At 42.9% G+C, this 16,357-nt stretch overlaps 2 protein-coding genes across 7 annotated transcripts in view; one reads left to right on the plus strand and one right to left on the minus strand.

The window, feature by feature from the left end:
• On the plus strand, window positions 1-11,042 carry STAR (steroidogenic acute regulatory protein). Of its 3 annotated transcripts, XM_049865427.1 has the most exons (8): window positions 149-227; window positions 1,316-1,429; window positions 1,755-1,882; window positions 3,024-3,182; window positions 3,326-3,510; window positions 4,155-4,248; window positions 9,213-9,296; window positions 10,824-11,042. In XM_049865427.1, the coding sequence occupies exons 1-7, from the start codon at window positions 164-166 to the stop codon at window positions 9,285-9,287; spliced, it is 819 nt and encodes a 272-aa protein (XP_049721384.1). In that variant the 5' UTR covers window positions 149-163; the 3' UTR covers window positions 9,288-9,296; window positions 10,824-11,042. The 3 variants fall into 3 exon arrangements, with proteins under 3 accessions (XP_049721383.1, XP_049721384.1, XP_049721385.1); XM_049865426.1 differs by lacking the exons at window positions 9,213-9,296; window positions 10,824-11,042 and adding an exon at window positions 4,694-6,962 and having other exon boundaries at window positions 1-227; XM_049865428.1 differs by lacking the exon at window positions 10,824-11,042 and having other exon boundaries at window positions 9,213-9,620.
• The window catches only part of ASH2L (ASH2 like, histone lysine methyltransferase complex subunit), a 24,539-nt gene continuing 15,317 nt past the window's right edge, over window positions 7,136-16,357 (minus strand). Inside the window, exons 11-16 of one of the 4 annotated variants that reach the window (XM_049865424.1) lie at window positions 14,620-14,787; window positions 14,153-14,346; window positions 11,037-11,129; window positions 9,616-9,714; window positions 8,821-8,880; window positions 7,136-8,714 (exon numbers count right to left, since the gene is read on the minus strand). In XM_049865424.1, the coding sequence (XP_049721381.1) occupies window positions 8,607-8,714; window positions 8,821-8,880; window positions 9,616-9,714; window positions 11,037-11,129; window positions 14,153-14,346; window positions 14,620-14,787 (722 nt within the window). In that variant the 3' untranslated portion in view covers window positions 7,136-8,606. Of the gene's footprint in view, window positions 8,881-9,615; window positions 9,715-11,036; window positions 11,130-13,381; window positions 14,347-14,619; window positions 14,788-16,357 lie in introns of those variants that run through there. The other 3 variants (XM_049865423.1, XM_049865425.1, XM_049865422.1) reach the window with 3 other exon arrangements.

Here is a 16,357-nt window from a genome sequence, read left to right on the forward strand (position 1 = left end):
TTTAAGACCCAGAGCCCACAGGGACCCAGCCACAGCTGCAGGACCACAGGTAGACCTTGATAGGCTCAGGGCAGAAGAAGCACCCTTGAGAGCAGAGGCAAAAGCAGCGGCAGCTGCAGCAGCAGGAGCACCACTACCGCATCTACCCAGCTTCCGGGAAACAATGCTACTAGCCACGTTTAAGCTGTGTGCTGGGATCTCTTACAAACACGTCCTCAACATGAAGGGTGAGTTCCGTGAGGTAGTAGGCTTTTTGGGTGGTGACCAGGAGCTCTGAATGTGATTTAGTGGGAAAAGTACTGAACTAGGTAGGAGTCAGGCCACCCAGGTTCTGATCCCAGCTGTGTCTCTTATTGGGTGAGCCCAGGTAAGTTCCTTCCCTTCTGGGCCTGTTTTCCCATCTGAAGAATTGGGCTGAATTCTAAGATGCCTACAACCCTTCCAGATTCCATCATTTCTGGTCTCCCCTCCAAGGCTCCAGTCTTTCTTGAACTATTCCTGACTTTGCTAGAGGTGGCTGGTACCAGGGGTACCGGGAACGTCTGGACCACAGCAGTGAAGGCAGAAATGAGTTTGACTTCAACAAGCAGCATCAGCAAGCTTGAGGCATGGGCAGAGGAGAGAGAAGGGGAGGAGAAGGAAGACATCAGAATATCAAGATGAGAGAAAGTGGGGGGTGGGACAGGGAAGTCATCATTGCACAGTCACGAAGAGACAGAAACCAGTTACTAAATGCCACTTTTGTAGAGCTAATCAGGACCCCAAGGTCATTTCAGCCAACCCCCTGTTGCCATCTAAACAAGTCCTTTCCAAACACATTGGGTTGAATTAACTACCATTTAGATAGAAGCCATGCTTGGAAGACCTGCACCCAGCAGTTGGGCTGTTCTCACTGAAGCCAACAAGACCTACCTAACCTGTCCAATGCCACACTGAGCATTTTACTCACACAAGGGACCCTTTACTCATGCATGGGACCCTAGCTTTGTGTGGACAAAGTTCTCTTCATTTTGGGGTGGGGAGACTCAATCTGACTTGTGGAGCAGCACCTGCCTCCAGCAGGATCAGGTCCCACCACCCAGGTGGAAGGCAGACTTCCAAGCCCCAGAGGCAGCCTGGTGTAGTGTAAAGAGCAACGAACTGGGAACTGGAGACCGGGCTCTAGTTCAGGCTCTCTGCTAGGAATCTGTGTGTTCCTGAGCAAGTTATTCCCCTCTCCGGGGACTGTTTGCTCATCTGTGACAAGATAGCGGGTGGAATGGTCCTTTTCTAACCATTTCCTGCTCCTGGAAACACTTTCTTTCCCTCCCTGCAGGCCTCAGGCACCAAGCAGTGCTGACCATTGGCCAGGAGCTGAACCGGAGGGCACTGGGGGGCCCAACCCCTAGTGCATGGATTAACCAGGTCCGTCGTCGGAGCTCTCTGCTTGGTAAGTGCAGAAGCCGCCGGGCTTCGGCCAGGCTCAGGGGGCTCCCTGGGTACTGAGGTTGGATATGTGTGGCTCCAGCCTCTCCCCGCCTGCCCCACACCTTTCCCTTTCCCATTCACTCTATTTTGGGAGGTTGGGAATAGAGTTGCTCAAGGCCAGATCCCTTCCCTCCCTGTCAAGTGTTTCGCTTGACCTGCAGTCTGGACCCTACGGCTTTGATCTTGGTTCTTCAGAGGAAAGATGAGAACCAGAGATCAAAGGAATGAAAACTGGTGGGAGGATGGAGGTGTTGAAGGAAGCTCTGTCTCCTCGGTCGTGTACCCAGGTTCGCGGCTGGAAGACAGTCTCTACAGTGACCAGGAGATGGCCTACATCCGGCAGGGAGAGGAAGCCATGCAGAAGGCCTTGGGCATCCTCAGCAACCAGGAAGGCTGGAAGAAGGAGAACCAGCAGGTAAGAGCAAGGGTGGAGAAGCCTACAGCTCCTCATTGTTCCATTGGCATCAAGGCCAGCTAGGGTCCCTGCTCTTCTGATTCCTCCCTTGTGTAGCAGTTGTCAGGCACCAGCAGTTAACTTGAGAACTCTTTTCCCAAGAATACGTCCCCAGACAACACCTCCCAACCCCATCAAAGGTATCTGGAGGCTCTGGTTTGAGAAACACTGTTGCTGGAGCCTTAGCTACCCTCCAAATACTGTGCACCCATTCAGTAGAGACCATGCCATGGGGACTGTGTATTAGAGGCCTTGTCATTCCTGGGTCAGCAAGGCCACAGCACCAAGACACAGGGACTGTACTGATCAGCTCACTGTGTGGCTGCACAGTGCAGGGGTGGCCTGGGCTCTGCCCTGCAACAGGGCTGGACCAGAACACAGAGGTAGTCCAAGGCATTCTGGGGTTCTCTGCTCCTGAGAACTCCACCAACTGGCACTGGGAGCCACTAAAAAGGCCCTTGTTAAAGGCCAGTGGTTCTATTACAGGAGACTTGGTGGCTTTATGTCCAGTAAAAGCTTACATGCTGCCCATTACCCAAAGTTCAGGTAAAACCTCTCGTTCCCCAAGTTCTCAGGGTAACGGAGGTAACAGACTACTAGTGTGAGAGTCAAGAAACTTGGGATCTAGGTCTGTTACTGCTCTTGGTTGAGGGACCTGAGCAAATTACTGAACATTCTGGGTCTCACATCCTTCTTGTATGAAATGATATTGAACTAAAAAATCTCTAAAATTTCATCCAACATTCTCCGTATTCAATTACCTGGTTGTAGACAAGCCTTTTCCCTCTCCCAGCTTTGTCTCTCAGGACCTTTAAGCTTCTGAAGTCAAATAAGGGTCTTTTGAGTTGGACTTACCCAAACCGCAAACAAAAAGTTCTGGGTCAGGTAGGTAACCTCTTTGTCTTCAGCAGACATATGAAGCTTATGGCAGGAAAGATAACACACTCTATCTTAATGGGAAATAGTCCCAGGTTTCCTCATGCTTAGCTTGGAGTTTTTGCTCTTCCCCTCCCTCCTACCTTGCCTGGTATTGTCTATAGGCCCTAGGCTAGAAATTTTTTTCCCTAACCTTTATCTTGGGGCTCCTTTTGGTCTCTGACAGGCAAACGGAGACACAGTGCTGAGTAAAGTGGTCCCAGACGTGGGCAAGGTATTTCGGCTGGAGGTGGTGATAGACCAGCCCATGGAGAGGCTCTATGAAGAGCTTGTGGACCGCATGGAGGCAATGGGGGAGTGGAACCCCAATGTCAAGGAGATCAAGGTGAGGAGAGCCCAGGTGTGGCCGGCACGGACCCAGGGGACCCTAGTCTGAAAGGCAGGCCAAAGAAGCCACCCCATTCTGTAGGTGGTGCCTTAGCCCAATACTGGCTAAGTAATGACTCTGGTTCCCTTGTGGCCTGGTAGGTTCTGCAGAAGATTGGAAAAGATACAGTCATCACCCATGAGTTGGCTGCAGAATCTGCAGGAAACCTCGTGGGGCCCCGTGATTTTGTGAGTGTGCGATGTGCCAAGCGCCGAGGCTCCACCTGTGTGTTGGCTGGCATGGCCACACACTTCGGGGAGATGCCTGAGCGGAAAGGAGTCATCAGGTAATACTGGCAGCAGGCTCAAAGTTCCCTTCTAACATAGGCCCCTGGGCATACACCCACCAAGTGTGTGATGGTCTGAATTCCCACCTCCAAGAAACTGATCCTTGGTCTCCACCCTCAAAGGGCCGTTTACGAAGGAAGCAGATTCTCATTTTCCAAAGCAGGAGATGAAGACAGGATTGGCTCCACCACAGACAGCCAGTTTGTTCTGAACCTCCCAGAAAGTTTAAGGATCTTAATAATTTTCTAAGGCGAGGGCAGGGCTGACGTTCACAGGATATGCTCAGGTCCAGCTGGGCTTCCAATGAAAATCTTGAAATAACTGATTCCACTTTGAACATAGCTGCTACCTGAGTGTTCCAAGGGCCCAGCCACCAGCCTGGACCCTTTCACTCACCTTCCCATGATCTAATAACCACAAGGCACAGTAGGGGATTTCTGGGCTCCTGCTCCACTACAACCAGCAGCTGTTCTGATGAGCTGGTAACCATGTTAAGATGTTAAATATCATCTTTGGCAAAGGATACTTCTCTGATGACATCTGGGATCAGACAAGGTGCTCTAGAAACATGGCTAGTATAACTAGTCAGCCTAAGAGAGAACTCTGAATTATCTTCTTGACACTATCTCTCTTCATTTGTCAGAGGTGAGCATGGTCCCACCTGCATGGTGCTTCATCCCCTAGCTGGAAGTCCTTCAAAGACCAAACTCACTTGGCTACTCAGCATTGACCTCAAGGTAAGGGGTATGGGAGGTGGCTCAGTGGGTGGGTGGTAGTGAAGGAAGAGACTTGAGTGATGGTCTGGTTGACATTCCACCATCTTACAAACCTGCATGGCTCCCTCTTACCTCTCACATCAAATTCCCACTCTAGTTATCATTTTACACACGGAAACTTATGCCCAGAAATCTTAAGTGTGAGAGGGGAAGCAAGTTGTCCAGGGTCATACAACTGGGAAAACACAGGTTTGAAATTTGTCCTGACTGCAAATCCTGTGCTTCTGACATTGCCATAACAACAAGGTGGCAATGCAGTCCTCCAGCCCTTGACCCTGGTCAACCCTGGTTGCACCTATAAAGAGAACTGGAAGACCAAGTCCCAAGCAACCCATGTTTGTGATGGGGGCAGAGGGGCCTAGAGTAGACTATTACCCAAACATGACCAAACTATCTTCTACTCCAGGGGTGGCTGCCAAAGACTATCATCAACCAGGTCCTATCACAAACCCAGATGGATTTTGCCAACCATCTGCGACACCATCTGGACTCCAACCTGGCCTCTGAAGCCAGGTGTTAAAGACCAGCCTGCTGCTCTTAGCTGTTCCTAGCTATGTCAACATGCATGCTCAAGAAAAATCCCTGCTAGAAGCTTGCAAGTTTCAGATCGTCATCTGAGTACAGTGGGATGGGGTTGCAATGCTTAGAGTATGATACTAGGATTCAGCTTGGTAAAATACAAGCACAAAGAAAATAGGGGTGAGGCTCCTGGACAAAGAGGAAGAGCCTTCTTACTTCATTCTTTGGTCAGCTGAGAAATGAAGGCTAAGTCTCTCAAAATATTTGTAAAACTTTCTTCTGGGTCCTTATCTGCCCATCTAAAAACATCTTAAAATGCTGCTGGCCAGTGTGAGTGTGGGAAATGCTAAGAGCAGAGACTGGGGCCTCATGCATTATAGGTTCAAGAACATTCCCTGCTGGCAGTGTCAGGGCGAAGCAGGGCTTACAAAAGGGGCTCCAGTTGCATGGACAACTCCCCCTGGAAGTACCTTCCAGAAATCCACTGCAAGGTTTTTCAATGGAAAAAATAAAAAACTAATTAGTAGACTGGTTCCCTACTTCTTCTAAGAGCACTACTCAGAAGAAAGAATCATAACTAACATAAAAACATTCATCTGAACCTATTTTAAAATTCTACTCTTAAAAAAAAAATCTATTCTAGTAAACTGCAACTTCATACTAGAAGAGTTCCGGACAAAGAAAAACTAAACCAGTTCCTCTAGCTCATTAAAAGGAAACAAACTACTGGAGGTTTGTGCCATCCAATTGTTCAGAATCTGTTATCAGAATCTTTTATTAAGAATTTAATTTCCATGATAAGTATAAGCCTAAAGTCAGTTCTTACAGAGCTCGACAACTGGCAGCTCATCAGTGGGCTCTGGAAGATGGAGATTATGACTGAGGATTTTATTTACCTAATTAAAAGGAAGGATAGTGCCAGACATGAGAAAAAGAACAGTATTTCTAAGATAAACAAAATCAAGCTTTATTATTTTCCCATCAGTGATTGCTGAATCTTCAGCTTAAGAGTCGATTACATAAGCTCTGGGTTAGTGTTTCTGCTATTTATGATATCATTTAGTTGTGACAATGCCACAGCTGTCAGCTCAGCGTGGGGCTGCTACTTTTCTGCTTTAACAGCCTGATAGTTTGCTATTTTGGGAGAGGACATGGCTGGAGGGAGAAGGAATATGGTGACAGCAAATATCCTTTTCAGGATCCAGAGAACTTTGCTTTAAAAATATAAATTGGGATTAAGCTTTGCTAAAATTTATAAGTGGGATGAAGAATCAACCATTACCACCTGAAGCTCTTCCACTCTGGTTCTAGATACATTGACGATTTCACCATTTGGAAATAGGGCTGTAGCTTATTTATTCAACAGTTAGCAATAGCAGGAATACTGGTATTTATGGAGGTACTGAAATTTTACAACTGAGAGAAGTATTTATTATTATTTATTCTGATTGTTTCTTAATCTATTTTTGGCATGGATGAAATTATAGTTTATCTGAGAGCCTCAGAGTGAGAAGACAGCTGTGGAAGTGTTTCTAGAACAGAATTACCAACCCCTCCCAGCTAAAAGAAAATGACTACTTTTTAAAAGATGTGTAAAGAAACATACTCTAGTTTCCAGAGAAAACAAGCTTATAGTGAAGAAATGGGCTTTCAACAAAGGTCATGATTTTGAGCTGGATTATAATTTGCCTTCTTCAAACTATGTAACTGTTTTCGTGGTATCTGGGGAGATACTTTTCCCTCTTGTTTTTACATTAGAATAAAAGAACTTGTCACCGATGATCTGCTTACTGAAACTATCTTATACAGGACTATGTAAAGACAGGGACAGTCGGTGGTTCAGTAGTAAAATTCTCACCTTCCATGCAGGAGACTGGGGTTCAATTCCCAGCTCATGCGCCCCACGAGCAGCAACTACTCATCTGTCGGCGGAGGCCTGTGTGTTGTTATGATGCTCAGTAAGTTTCAGCGGAGCTTCTACACTAAGATGGACTAGGAAGTCCTGACGATCTACTTCCAAAACTCAGTCACAATGGTCACAGATGGGACAGGATCGGGCAGCATTTTTTCTGTTGTTCATGGGGTTGCCATGAGTTGCGGGCCAACTCAACGGCAGCTCACAACAAATATGAAGAGTGGGTATTCTTTAAGCCTTCCAAATGGAATATTGAAAAAACAATATATATATAATATGATGTATAAGCCAGGAAAATCACTCTTTCTATAACTTCTGATTTATGAAAACTAAATATACAAAAATCTAATTTTACAATTTAGGTGGAGAGTAGGTGTGTAACTTTTAAGTGGTAATTTATACTACAAAGAATTTACCTCTCTCTTCCTCTAAATAACATCACTCTCATTTTCTTGTAGTCCTTCAAACTCTCAAGATCCAGAAGTTTCTATAACAAGATCCATCTTTAAGACCAGCCCAAGAATTAATAGGTATCTAGGGGTGACAAGCTGAGACTCCAGCTTGTGAACATACTGGTTCTATGTCAGGTTTCCTGTTAAGAGATATGGAATAATGGACTAAATGAAGGGTCTAGGGAATTCATCTGGAGAAAAATATACTAGTTAAAGCTAATGTGTCAAGATACCAACAGTCACTTGAAATTTGGGTAATTTCTTAAACAGGAAATGACAAGAAAATTATTTAAAGGAGCCACAGACGTAATGTGTGGTGATTCTGTGGCAACTCATCACCACTTGGTAAACCTCTCTACCTGTTAGAAAGTTATATGCAAGCGTCTTTCGGACAATCCTACGAGGGCTGCATTTGCCACAAGACTGATGTGTTGTTTTTACATAAAAAGGGAGGCAGGAAAGCCATAAAGGGATCCCAAGGGAAGGGTCATTCTCACATTCCAATTTTTAGAACTGCAAAGGAAAATAAACAAGGCATGAAAACTACCTGCACAGATCAACACCCATGTTCAAAGACAAGAGAAGGAGAGAAACCATCAGCTCTTTAAACTCTTGTTCACCTCCTTCAGAGTCCAATTTCCCCAGGATGAAAGGGGTGGTTGACTGGCTGGCTAGGATAGAAGCAACAAGAGAGGAGCTGAGATCCCCTTCCTCATACTGCCCCCACTCTGACACTGTCACCAAGAGCACCCCAACCTGAGGGAACCAAAGTGCCACACAAACTTGAAACAAGTTTTATTTGGGAAGAGCTTCTACCTTTGTTAAAGCTGCAAGCAAGTTCCTGTCACAATTTTAGCTCTAGAGGCCTAGTAGTTTCAGAGATATCAGTGTTCAAAAGTGTATTTCAAAATTAATAACAAAAATAAACCTGTACCAAAAGGAAACAACTTTTAGATTGGTTTGGAATGTACAGCTGTTGATGTCAGCTGTTCTCAGAAATAAGCCAACCACTTCCTTGGAAATCAGATGGGATGGAGTCAATACCCACAGAAGGCATTATCTTTAAATAAGTTAGCTACTGGGACACGATTATTCACTCCTTAGAAAACATGGTAAGGTAACAAATCCCAGCTGGTGGGGTATGTGGTTACAGCACCAATTTCACAGGGAACTTACAGGATCATGGGGCCAGCAGAGGCTGGCATATGGTATACGATGTAAGAGCATTCACTCAACGTGAAGGAAGAATATTAAAAGGGCAGGGAGTGTTCCTTGGTTCCCATCCTGGACTTTTATCTTGCAAAAAGGAGAGGCTGTGTTCTGCACCATTTTAGGAAGAACACTTCAAGCAGTTAAAAAAACAAAAATAAAAAAGAATACACCCAGGATTATTCTCCAGAAAGTCCATGTCTGAAAAGAAAAGAGGAACCTGCTCAGGGTTCCCACGGGGGGCTCCTCCTCCCATCCACTTCTGTTTCCACATGATATAAGACATCGGCCAGAGTATGCTCTACCACGGCGCCCCAGCCCATGTCACTCATCTGCAGGAGGAAGGAGAAACAGGGAGACGGGGTGATTAAAACAACCGTGGCCAGGCAAGAACAAAGATACTGAGGACGCAGGGCCGACACCTTTAACGTTACTCACAGGGCGGTAAGAGAGATCCTTTGGAGGACACTTGAAGCACGGTCCAAAGTTAATGGAAACCTGGGATAAATTCACATCAAGCAGACATGAAAAAACACAAGAAGGAAATACTGAAAAAGTTAATTTGACACGGGACATTTTTCTCTTTAAAATATAGTTATGATGTTCAGGGTGTAACTGGAATGTATGTTGTCTATTAAATGGCTAAAAGTGGTCAATGCCCTAATGTCCATCAAGAATGAGGCAAATAAAATAGATCTGTATTGATTTCTGTTCACAACCTATGGATTTCCCTCTTTCACTGGCTCCATTGGTGGCTACTGACAGACTAAAAATACATGGAAACCTCCAAACATTAAATTTTCAATCACTTTTTTTTTTTTTTTTAACAGGCCCTAATGAAGATAGTTCCCTTCTTCCTGCTGGATCATACTTTAAAGAAAATCAATATAAGCAAAAGTTATTAACAAATAATGGTAGGTTATCATGAGACAGCATGACCAAATTGATTTACGAATGTATATACTTTATATCCTTTACATTAAAAATTTGTGCTCCACAGAGTGCAAAGGAAAAGTATAGGTTACACTAAATGCATGATCTTCATCCAAGGAAATCCTTCCTAAAAGCCCCCGACTGTTTCTGGACCAAACAGTAACAGTAGTGACACATTCCTTCCCATCTTGCGCTTGGGTCTATTCAGCTTGCTTTCTAGAAGTCAACCATCGGCTCTTTCATCACAACCATTCACCCACTTCCCTCCAGTTACGTTCGGAGGATGAACACGATACATACTGCGCAGCTCTTGTACAGTGAGATGGCTGGGAAGTAAACGCCCTCAAAAATATCTCTGTAAGCCACACCTTGATTGACACCATTTTTATAAAATATTATCTGAAACAAAAACCATGGGTTTTACTTCAGAATTTAAGGAGAGAACAAACAAAAAAGGAACTCACTTGGAGAACCCTTCAGAAGTGCTGCCACCACACCAGACCACTGCTGTAATGTATCCAGAGAAGAGCATACAGCTTGTATAACAACAAAAATATCTTACGTTTATATAATACTTTAGGTTTTTTCAACTCACTTTTACATGTGCCATTTTAGTTGGTCTTCGGGTTTCGTATTTTCTGAACTCCTACGTGATTTGATCAAACAGGTCCACATTCGATTATGTGTTATATTGTATTTATAAAAAGTAACTTAGTCTCCCACTTGCCTCAGGTCCCTACTTCTGCATTTCTCATATGAAGGTGTCTTTGGATCTTCTATCACAGTCTCTGCATCTTCATTTTCTTTTCCTTAATTATCCTGAATATTTTCTCTAAACCACTATAGTGACTACAGGAAAGGCACCTTTTGCTACAGTAACTTCTTTTTTTGCCTCCTCTTGCAAGCAAGAGCCATCTTCTCTCTGGCTATATCGCTCCTAGATTTACTACTAGTTTTCCTTTACGGTTTTCCCCTAAAAATAACTGGAACCAAGTTTCTTTATTTTTCCTACATTCCCTTCTATCCCAGGTGGTTCACTGCATTTTTATGGAAAATGTTTCCAGCTCAGAACTTTCTCTTAATTTTTGGCACCTATGGCCGGCACCAATGTACCGGCCTTTGACTGTGCTATGACTTTGGGCAAATATCTTCCCAATGACCCTGGGAAGGGGAAGTAGAGAAAATTCTAGAAAATGCTGAGTGAGCCAATATAGCTCCTGGTGCTCAGGGTCACAGAGCAAGGTCTCCTCCCCTAAGAATAAATATATCTGTCTTGCTTCCTCAATCTCCTGTAATTCCCTTTATTAGGCCATTGTTTTTATACTGGAACCCTGGTGGCACAGTGGTTAAGAACTCAGCTGCTAACTGAAAGGCCGGCAGTTCGAATCCACCAGCCCCTCCTTGGAAACTCTATTGGGCAATTCTCCTCTGTCCTATAGGGTTGCTAGGAGTCACAATTAACTCAACAGTTTTTTCATTTGTTTGTTTTTATGCTGTTTTTTCTACAGACTGTTCCTGAAAGAACCCTCTCCCAGCAGCAGCACGGGACCGCACAAACAGCACAAAACCAGTGGGCAGCAGAGCGAGCCTCTGCGTGCTCTGCTACTGGCTAGCTCTGTTACCAGCAAATTCGTTCACTCCTCTCTGGGCCTCATTTCACTATCAGGGTCTGGTCCTAATCTTTCAGGTCTTTTAGATCTGACGTTATGACCATGACTCACCTCACTATGGGGAGTCTGCTTTAGGCTCTTCTCTGCCTTATCCACAAAGTCTTTTTCTTCAAAATACAAATAACTTTTGAACTTTATCAAAGCCTTGAAAACAAAGAGAAAGGGGGGGAAAAAAAGCGGCACATTAAAGCACTAGCTACATCATGACAATTTTAAAAAGCTAGATTCGCGCAAATAGCACTGAGTCCTTGTGCTCTACAGCAGAAACTAAAAATCTCTGTGGAACTGGTTTTGAACTACTATGTAATTCTTAAAAAGTACCAGACGGCACATGTTTGTCAAACATTTTCAAAAAAGGCCTTTACTAAGAAAATTCTGAGGAAACACATACATACAAATACACACACTCTCATCACAACAAAAATACCCATAAAAGTGGCTAAATTAGTTCATAGACTTTTCTCCCCCTCAATAATTTCAGCGAAAAAAATGACAGGTTTACTAGGCCTAAAGCTTCTTATTCTAGAAAAACAATTTTGAAGAGTCAGTAAAGCTTCTTATTCTATAAAAACAATTTTGAAGAGTCAGTTTAATAGCACTACTTTTTTCACTCCTAGGTCCCCACCTGTTTCTCCCACAGGTGGTTTCTGGGCCACCACCTTGTGTTGCTGGTTCCCAAGAGTCCATATAGCTATCTAGTCCCCAGGTTAACATATTAAGTTAATTTTTAATTACATTTTTTCTAGCACATACATGTACTAAATATGATTTTAAAAAAATTCAAAAGATACAAAAGAATATAAAATGAAGAATCTCTCCCCTCTCACCACTCCCTCAAACCCTAGCCTCCCGTGCCAAAACCAACCCCTGTTCCAGCTTCTTGGTATCCTTCTGGAGAGTCTAGGCACATTAACATCTTAACAATTTAAAAACATACACAAACAAAAACACACACCAGACAAATACACAAAGACTGTGTATTTGTATGGCAAAACAAGCCATACAAATGGCAGCATACTATACATTCTGTTCTGTATCTGGAGTTTTTCAGTCAACAAGACATCTTGGGAATTATATCAACAGATCTACAGTATTCTGTTGTATGGATGTAGTATTAACAAAGACCTTTACATTATATAAAGCCAGGGATCAGTGGGGCTTACATTTAAGGGTTCTAGATGACAGGAGGTGCAATGTGAGTGAACAGTGTTATATGATCAGTAAAACTGGATCTGAGGCTGCTTATTATAAGAACAAATTCGAAGGGTTTACACCACTCAACTTAAAGACTTACGCTAAAGCTACAACAGTCAAGACACTGTGGTACTGGCATAAAGACCAACAAACAGATCCGTGGAACAGAACAGAGCATCCAGAAATAAACCTACACTTATATGGTTATTTGATTTTTCCTAAAAGCACCAAAGCAATCCACTGCAGAAAGTTTTTTTTTTAAACAAATGCTGCTGGAATAACTAAATGTCTATATGGAAAAAAAATTAACCTCAACCCCTACCTTCACACCACACACAAAAATTAATTCAAGGTGGATCAGAGACCTAAATGTGTGAGTTAAAACCATAATTCTTTCAAAGGAAAACAGGACAATCTCTTCATGACTTGGGAGTGGCAAAGATGTCTTAATTCACAAAAAGTAATATAGCTATAAAAGAAGAACTAAATTAGACTTCATAAAAATTAAAAATGTTGGTTCATCAGAAGACATTAAGAAAATGAATAGGCAAGTCACAGTCTGGATAAAAAAAACTTAAAAAAAAAATTTGATGAAGGACTACAATGTGGACCATAAATACAAAGAATTCCTACAACTCAGTGATTAAAAAAAACCCGACTTAAAAATAGGCAAGATACTGGAACGGAAACATCACAAAAGATAGATGAATGGCCAATAAGCACATGAAAAAAGGTCTAATACCATTAGTCATCAAAGGAATACTAATTTAAATCACGATGAGATAGTACACACCAGAATGGCTAAAACTGACATACGACACAAAATGTTGGCAAAGATGTGGAGCAAATAAAACTCTCATGCACTTGCTGGGAATGGAGAGTCTAACAATTTCCTGTAAAACTAAACACGTACCCACCCTATGACACAGTGATTCCATTTCTAGGTACTAACTCAAAAGACATGAAAACATATGCTTACAAAAAGATCTGTATGAAGATGAATAAATACTTTATTCATAATAGCCCCGAACTTGAGATAGCCCAAGTGTTCATCAACAGGAGAGTAAATAAGCTGCGGCACAATCTTACACTTACAATGGAATTCTACTCATTGGTAACAAAGAACAAACTACAGATTTCCGCAACAATACAGATGAATCTGAAAAGCGTTATGCCAATAATAAAAGCTGAATACAAAAGACTACATACTGTATGATCCCAGTAGTATAAATTCAAGAACAGGTAAGACTAATCTACGGTGGGGAAAAAAAATCCAAATAGCGGCTGCCTCTAGGAGGACGTGGAAACCCTGGTGGTATAGCGGTTGAGTGCTACAGCTGCTAACCAAGTGGTTGGCAGTTCGAATCCACCATGCACTCCTTGGAAACTCTATGGGGCAGTTCTACTCTGTCCTATAGTGTTGCTACGAGTCGGATTCGACTTGATGGCAGTAGGTTTGTTTTTTTCTAGTATGACAGAGGTGGGGATTGACTAGGAAAGGGCATGAGGGAACTTCCTGGCGTAATGGGAAGATTCTGATCTCCACAGGGTTTGGGTAACCTCAAAACTCGGTGAATTTTGTACATTTAATTTAAAATTTGTACATTTAATGTAAATATTACATCAAACGGAAAAACTAAAGAATACTGAACTCTAGCTAATGATACGCATACTGAAGTACTTTGGGGGAAGCGCACTGTGTCTGCAATTTTCTCTGAAATGCCTAAAACAAGATGGCTAGGTGGACTAATGGATGGATAACGTGTGAATGATAAATACAGGCGGTGAATACAAGGCACTGACTCTAAAATTCTTTCAACTTTGTTGTATGTTGGAAATTTTTCATAAGAAAATGTCGAGGAAAAAAGTGAATGGTGGTCAGCACCATAAGAGCGCAGGAAGGCCACACGTGCCGGCCCTGGCTGCCACAGGTCTCCAGGTCCCAGCAGCCCCTCGGGAGAGGACAAACTCACCTTATCTTTGTAAGTATCAGGCAGTGACTTGGCTGTCTCTGTGTCTTCAGGAAGATTGATATAAAATCCCAGGACATCCCCCTGTCCATAGCCAGAAGAGTAGTGTTTGCCAATGGACTGGTGGAATTTGGTTCCCTTTTTGCTCCGCCAAGAATAGCTAAATTTATCATAACCCAAGGGAGCTTGAAGGTTACCTGTCCCAATAGAAGGATATGAAGGAAGTCAGGGATTGCAAGTCAACTCTGGGTTGCTAAAGGAAAAGATTCTACTCTTTTTTATTTTTATATTTTTTTGTCCATTTTGTAAAATTGCTAACCATTTCTCACAAGCAAAGACTTATATATAAAAATATTCCTAGGAACTGCAAACCTCTCAGGAACTGCATTTTCTGCCCATAGTCTGGACGCCTCAGTCAGATGGCTTACACCTCTACCTGCTGTAATGTCCATAGCATGGCTTCAGCTTACCTAAGGGCTGGGACCAACCCAGTCTCGCAGCAGTGTCTGGGGGCATCTCATCCACAGTGATTTCAAAGTACCAGGCACCTTTCCGTACGCCATGAGAAGCCCGCACCATAGAGTAGCCCTTCTCTCCAACCACAGTCAGTCGGTCATCTGAGATCTTCAGCTGGGGAGCTGCAGTGGTGGAGATTAAAACAGCCCTGCACCTTAGCTGAGGTACTTGGAGACAACTGCCACAAAAACATTAGTCCCTTAGGCTACAGTAAAACAAAACGAAAAATCAGAAATATCAGGTCAGGAGTTTAAGATACAGAGGAAAGGAAGAAAGCTGTTAGGTAATTTTACATTTTACATGACAAGTTAAAATCAATTATACTGCATATTCCATGTAACAACTAATTGTAATGTCTTTGGATTCTGACTTCAACTATCTTTAATAAGATTTAATTTTTATTTTGAAACAATTTCAGACTTTCAAAACTTAGGAGTTCCCATACATCATTCATTCAGCTTCCCCAAATGTTAACATCATCTATAACCATAATACCATAATCAAAACCAGAAAATTAACGTTGATATAACACCTTTAACCAATCTGTAGACCATATTCAAATTAAGCCAATGATCCAAATAATATCCTTTTCCCGGTCTAGGATCCAATCCACTGCATGTCTCTTTAGCGTTCTCCAGTCTGGGTAGTCCTCAGCCCATCGTCTCTCATGGCACTCAGTACCGGTCACTTAGTTTGTAGAAAGTCCCTCAGTTAAGTTCGTCTGTTATCAGACTGGCGAAAATTAAAATATAGGACAACGCATTCTGTTGGTGAGACTGAAGGGAAACAAGCAAATTGCTACAACCCTCCTGAAGGGAAACGTGGCTATACTTAACACGACTCCATATGCACTTCCCTTCTGGCCCAGCAATCCCACTCTAGAACCTACACTGAAAATACCCCACCAGACATATGTACATTCAAGTCGCTTGGTTTGTAATTGCAAAGTACTGGAAATAATCTAAATGCCCATGCATAGAGTGGTTGATATAGAGTGATTTCTAGGACATACTTGAAAGAAGATATAAGAATACACCTGTATCTGCTCACCTGTACAAAAGAAATACAGAAAGGATAAGCTAGAAACCAAAGAGGTTACCGATGGGGGACAGATGGGAAAGTGGTACAAGAAAAGGAGAAGACGAGAATGGGGTACCAGGGATGAGTAGGGAGTGCCACCCTGAGTAAAACTTCTTGTGACTCTCAGATCCATAGCAATGTTTCACATAGCCTTCACGCACACACCCCTCCTCGCCCCAAGATGTGAGAGAACCCAAAGTGGCACGCAAACCTTAAAAAATGAACCTAACTGTATTACGAATGAAAAACATACATTGAAGGAGGTGGGGAAGAAAAGAACAAATCTAAGTTAATTTGGAAAACAGTCTCTTGACTGAATATGGCAAAGCAAAAGACAAAAAGAACTGTTCATAAATGCTGTGATCTAACTAGTAAATGTTTCTCACAGGGCTTTGCGGTTCTGGAGCTATTTCATGTGCGTATTGGAAATGAACAAATACATACTTTGTAAACAATTAAAACTAATTTTCTCACTGTTAGAAAAAGAAGTTACAAATAATGAATGCTGGAACAAACACTGGTGGCCTAGTGGTTAAGTGCTATGGCTGCTAACCAAAGGGCTGGGCTCGAATCCACCAGGTGCTCCTTGGAAACTCTATGGGGCAGTTCTAC

This window comes from Elephas maximus, chromosome 22, assembly GCF_024166365.1.
Source record: "Elephas maximus indicus isolate mEleMax1 chromosome 22, mEleMax1 primary haplotype, whole genome shotgun sequence".
NCBI lineage: Eukaryota > Metazoa > Chordata > Mammalia > Proboscidea > Elephantidae > Elephas > Elephas maximus.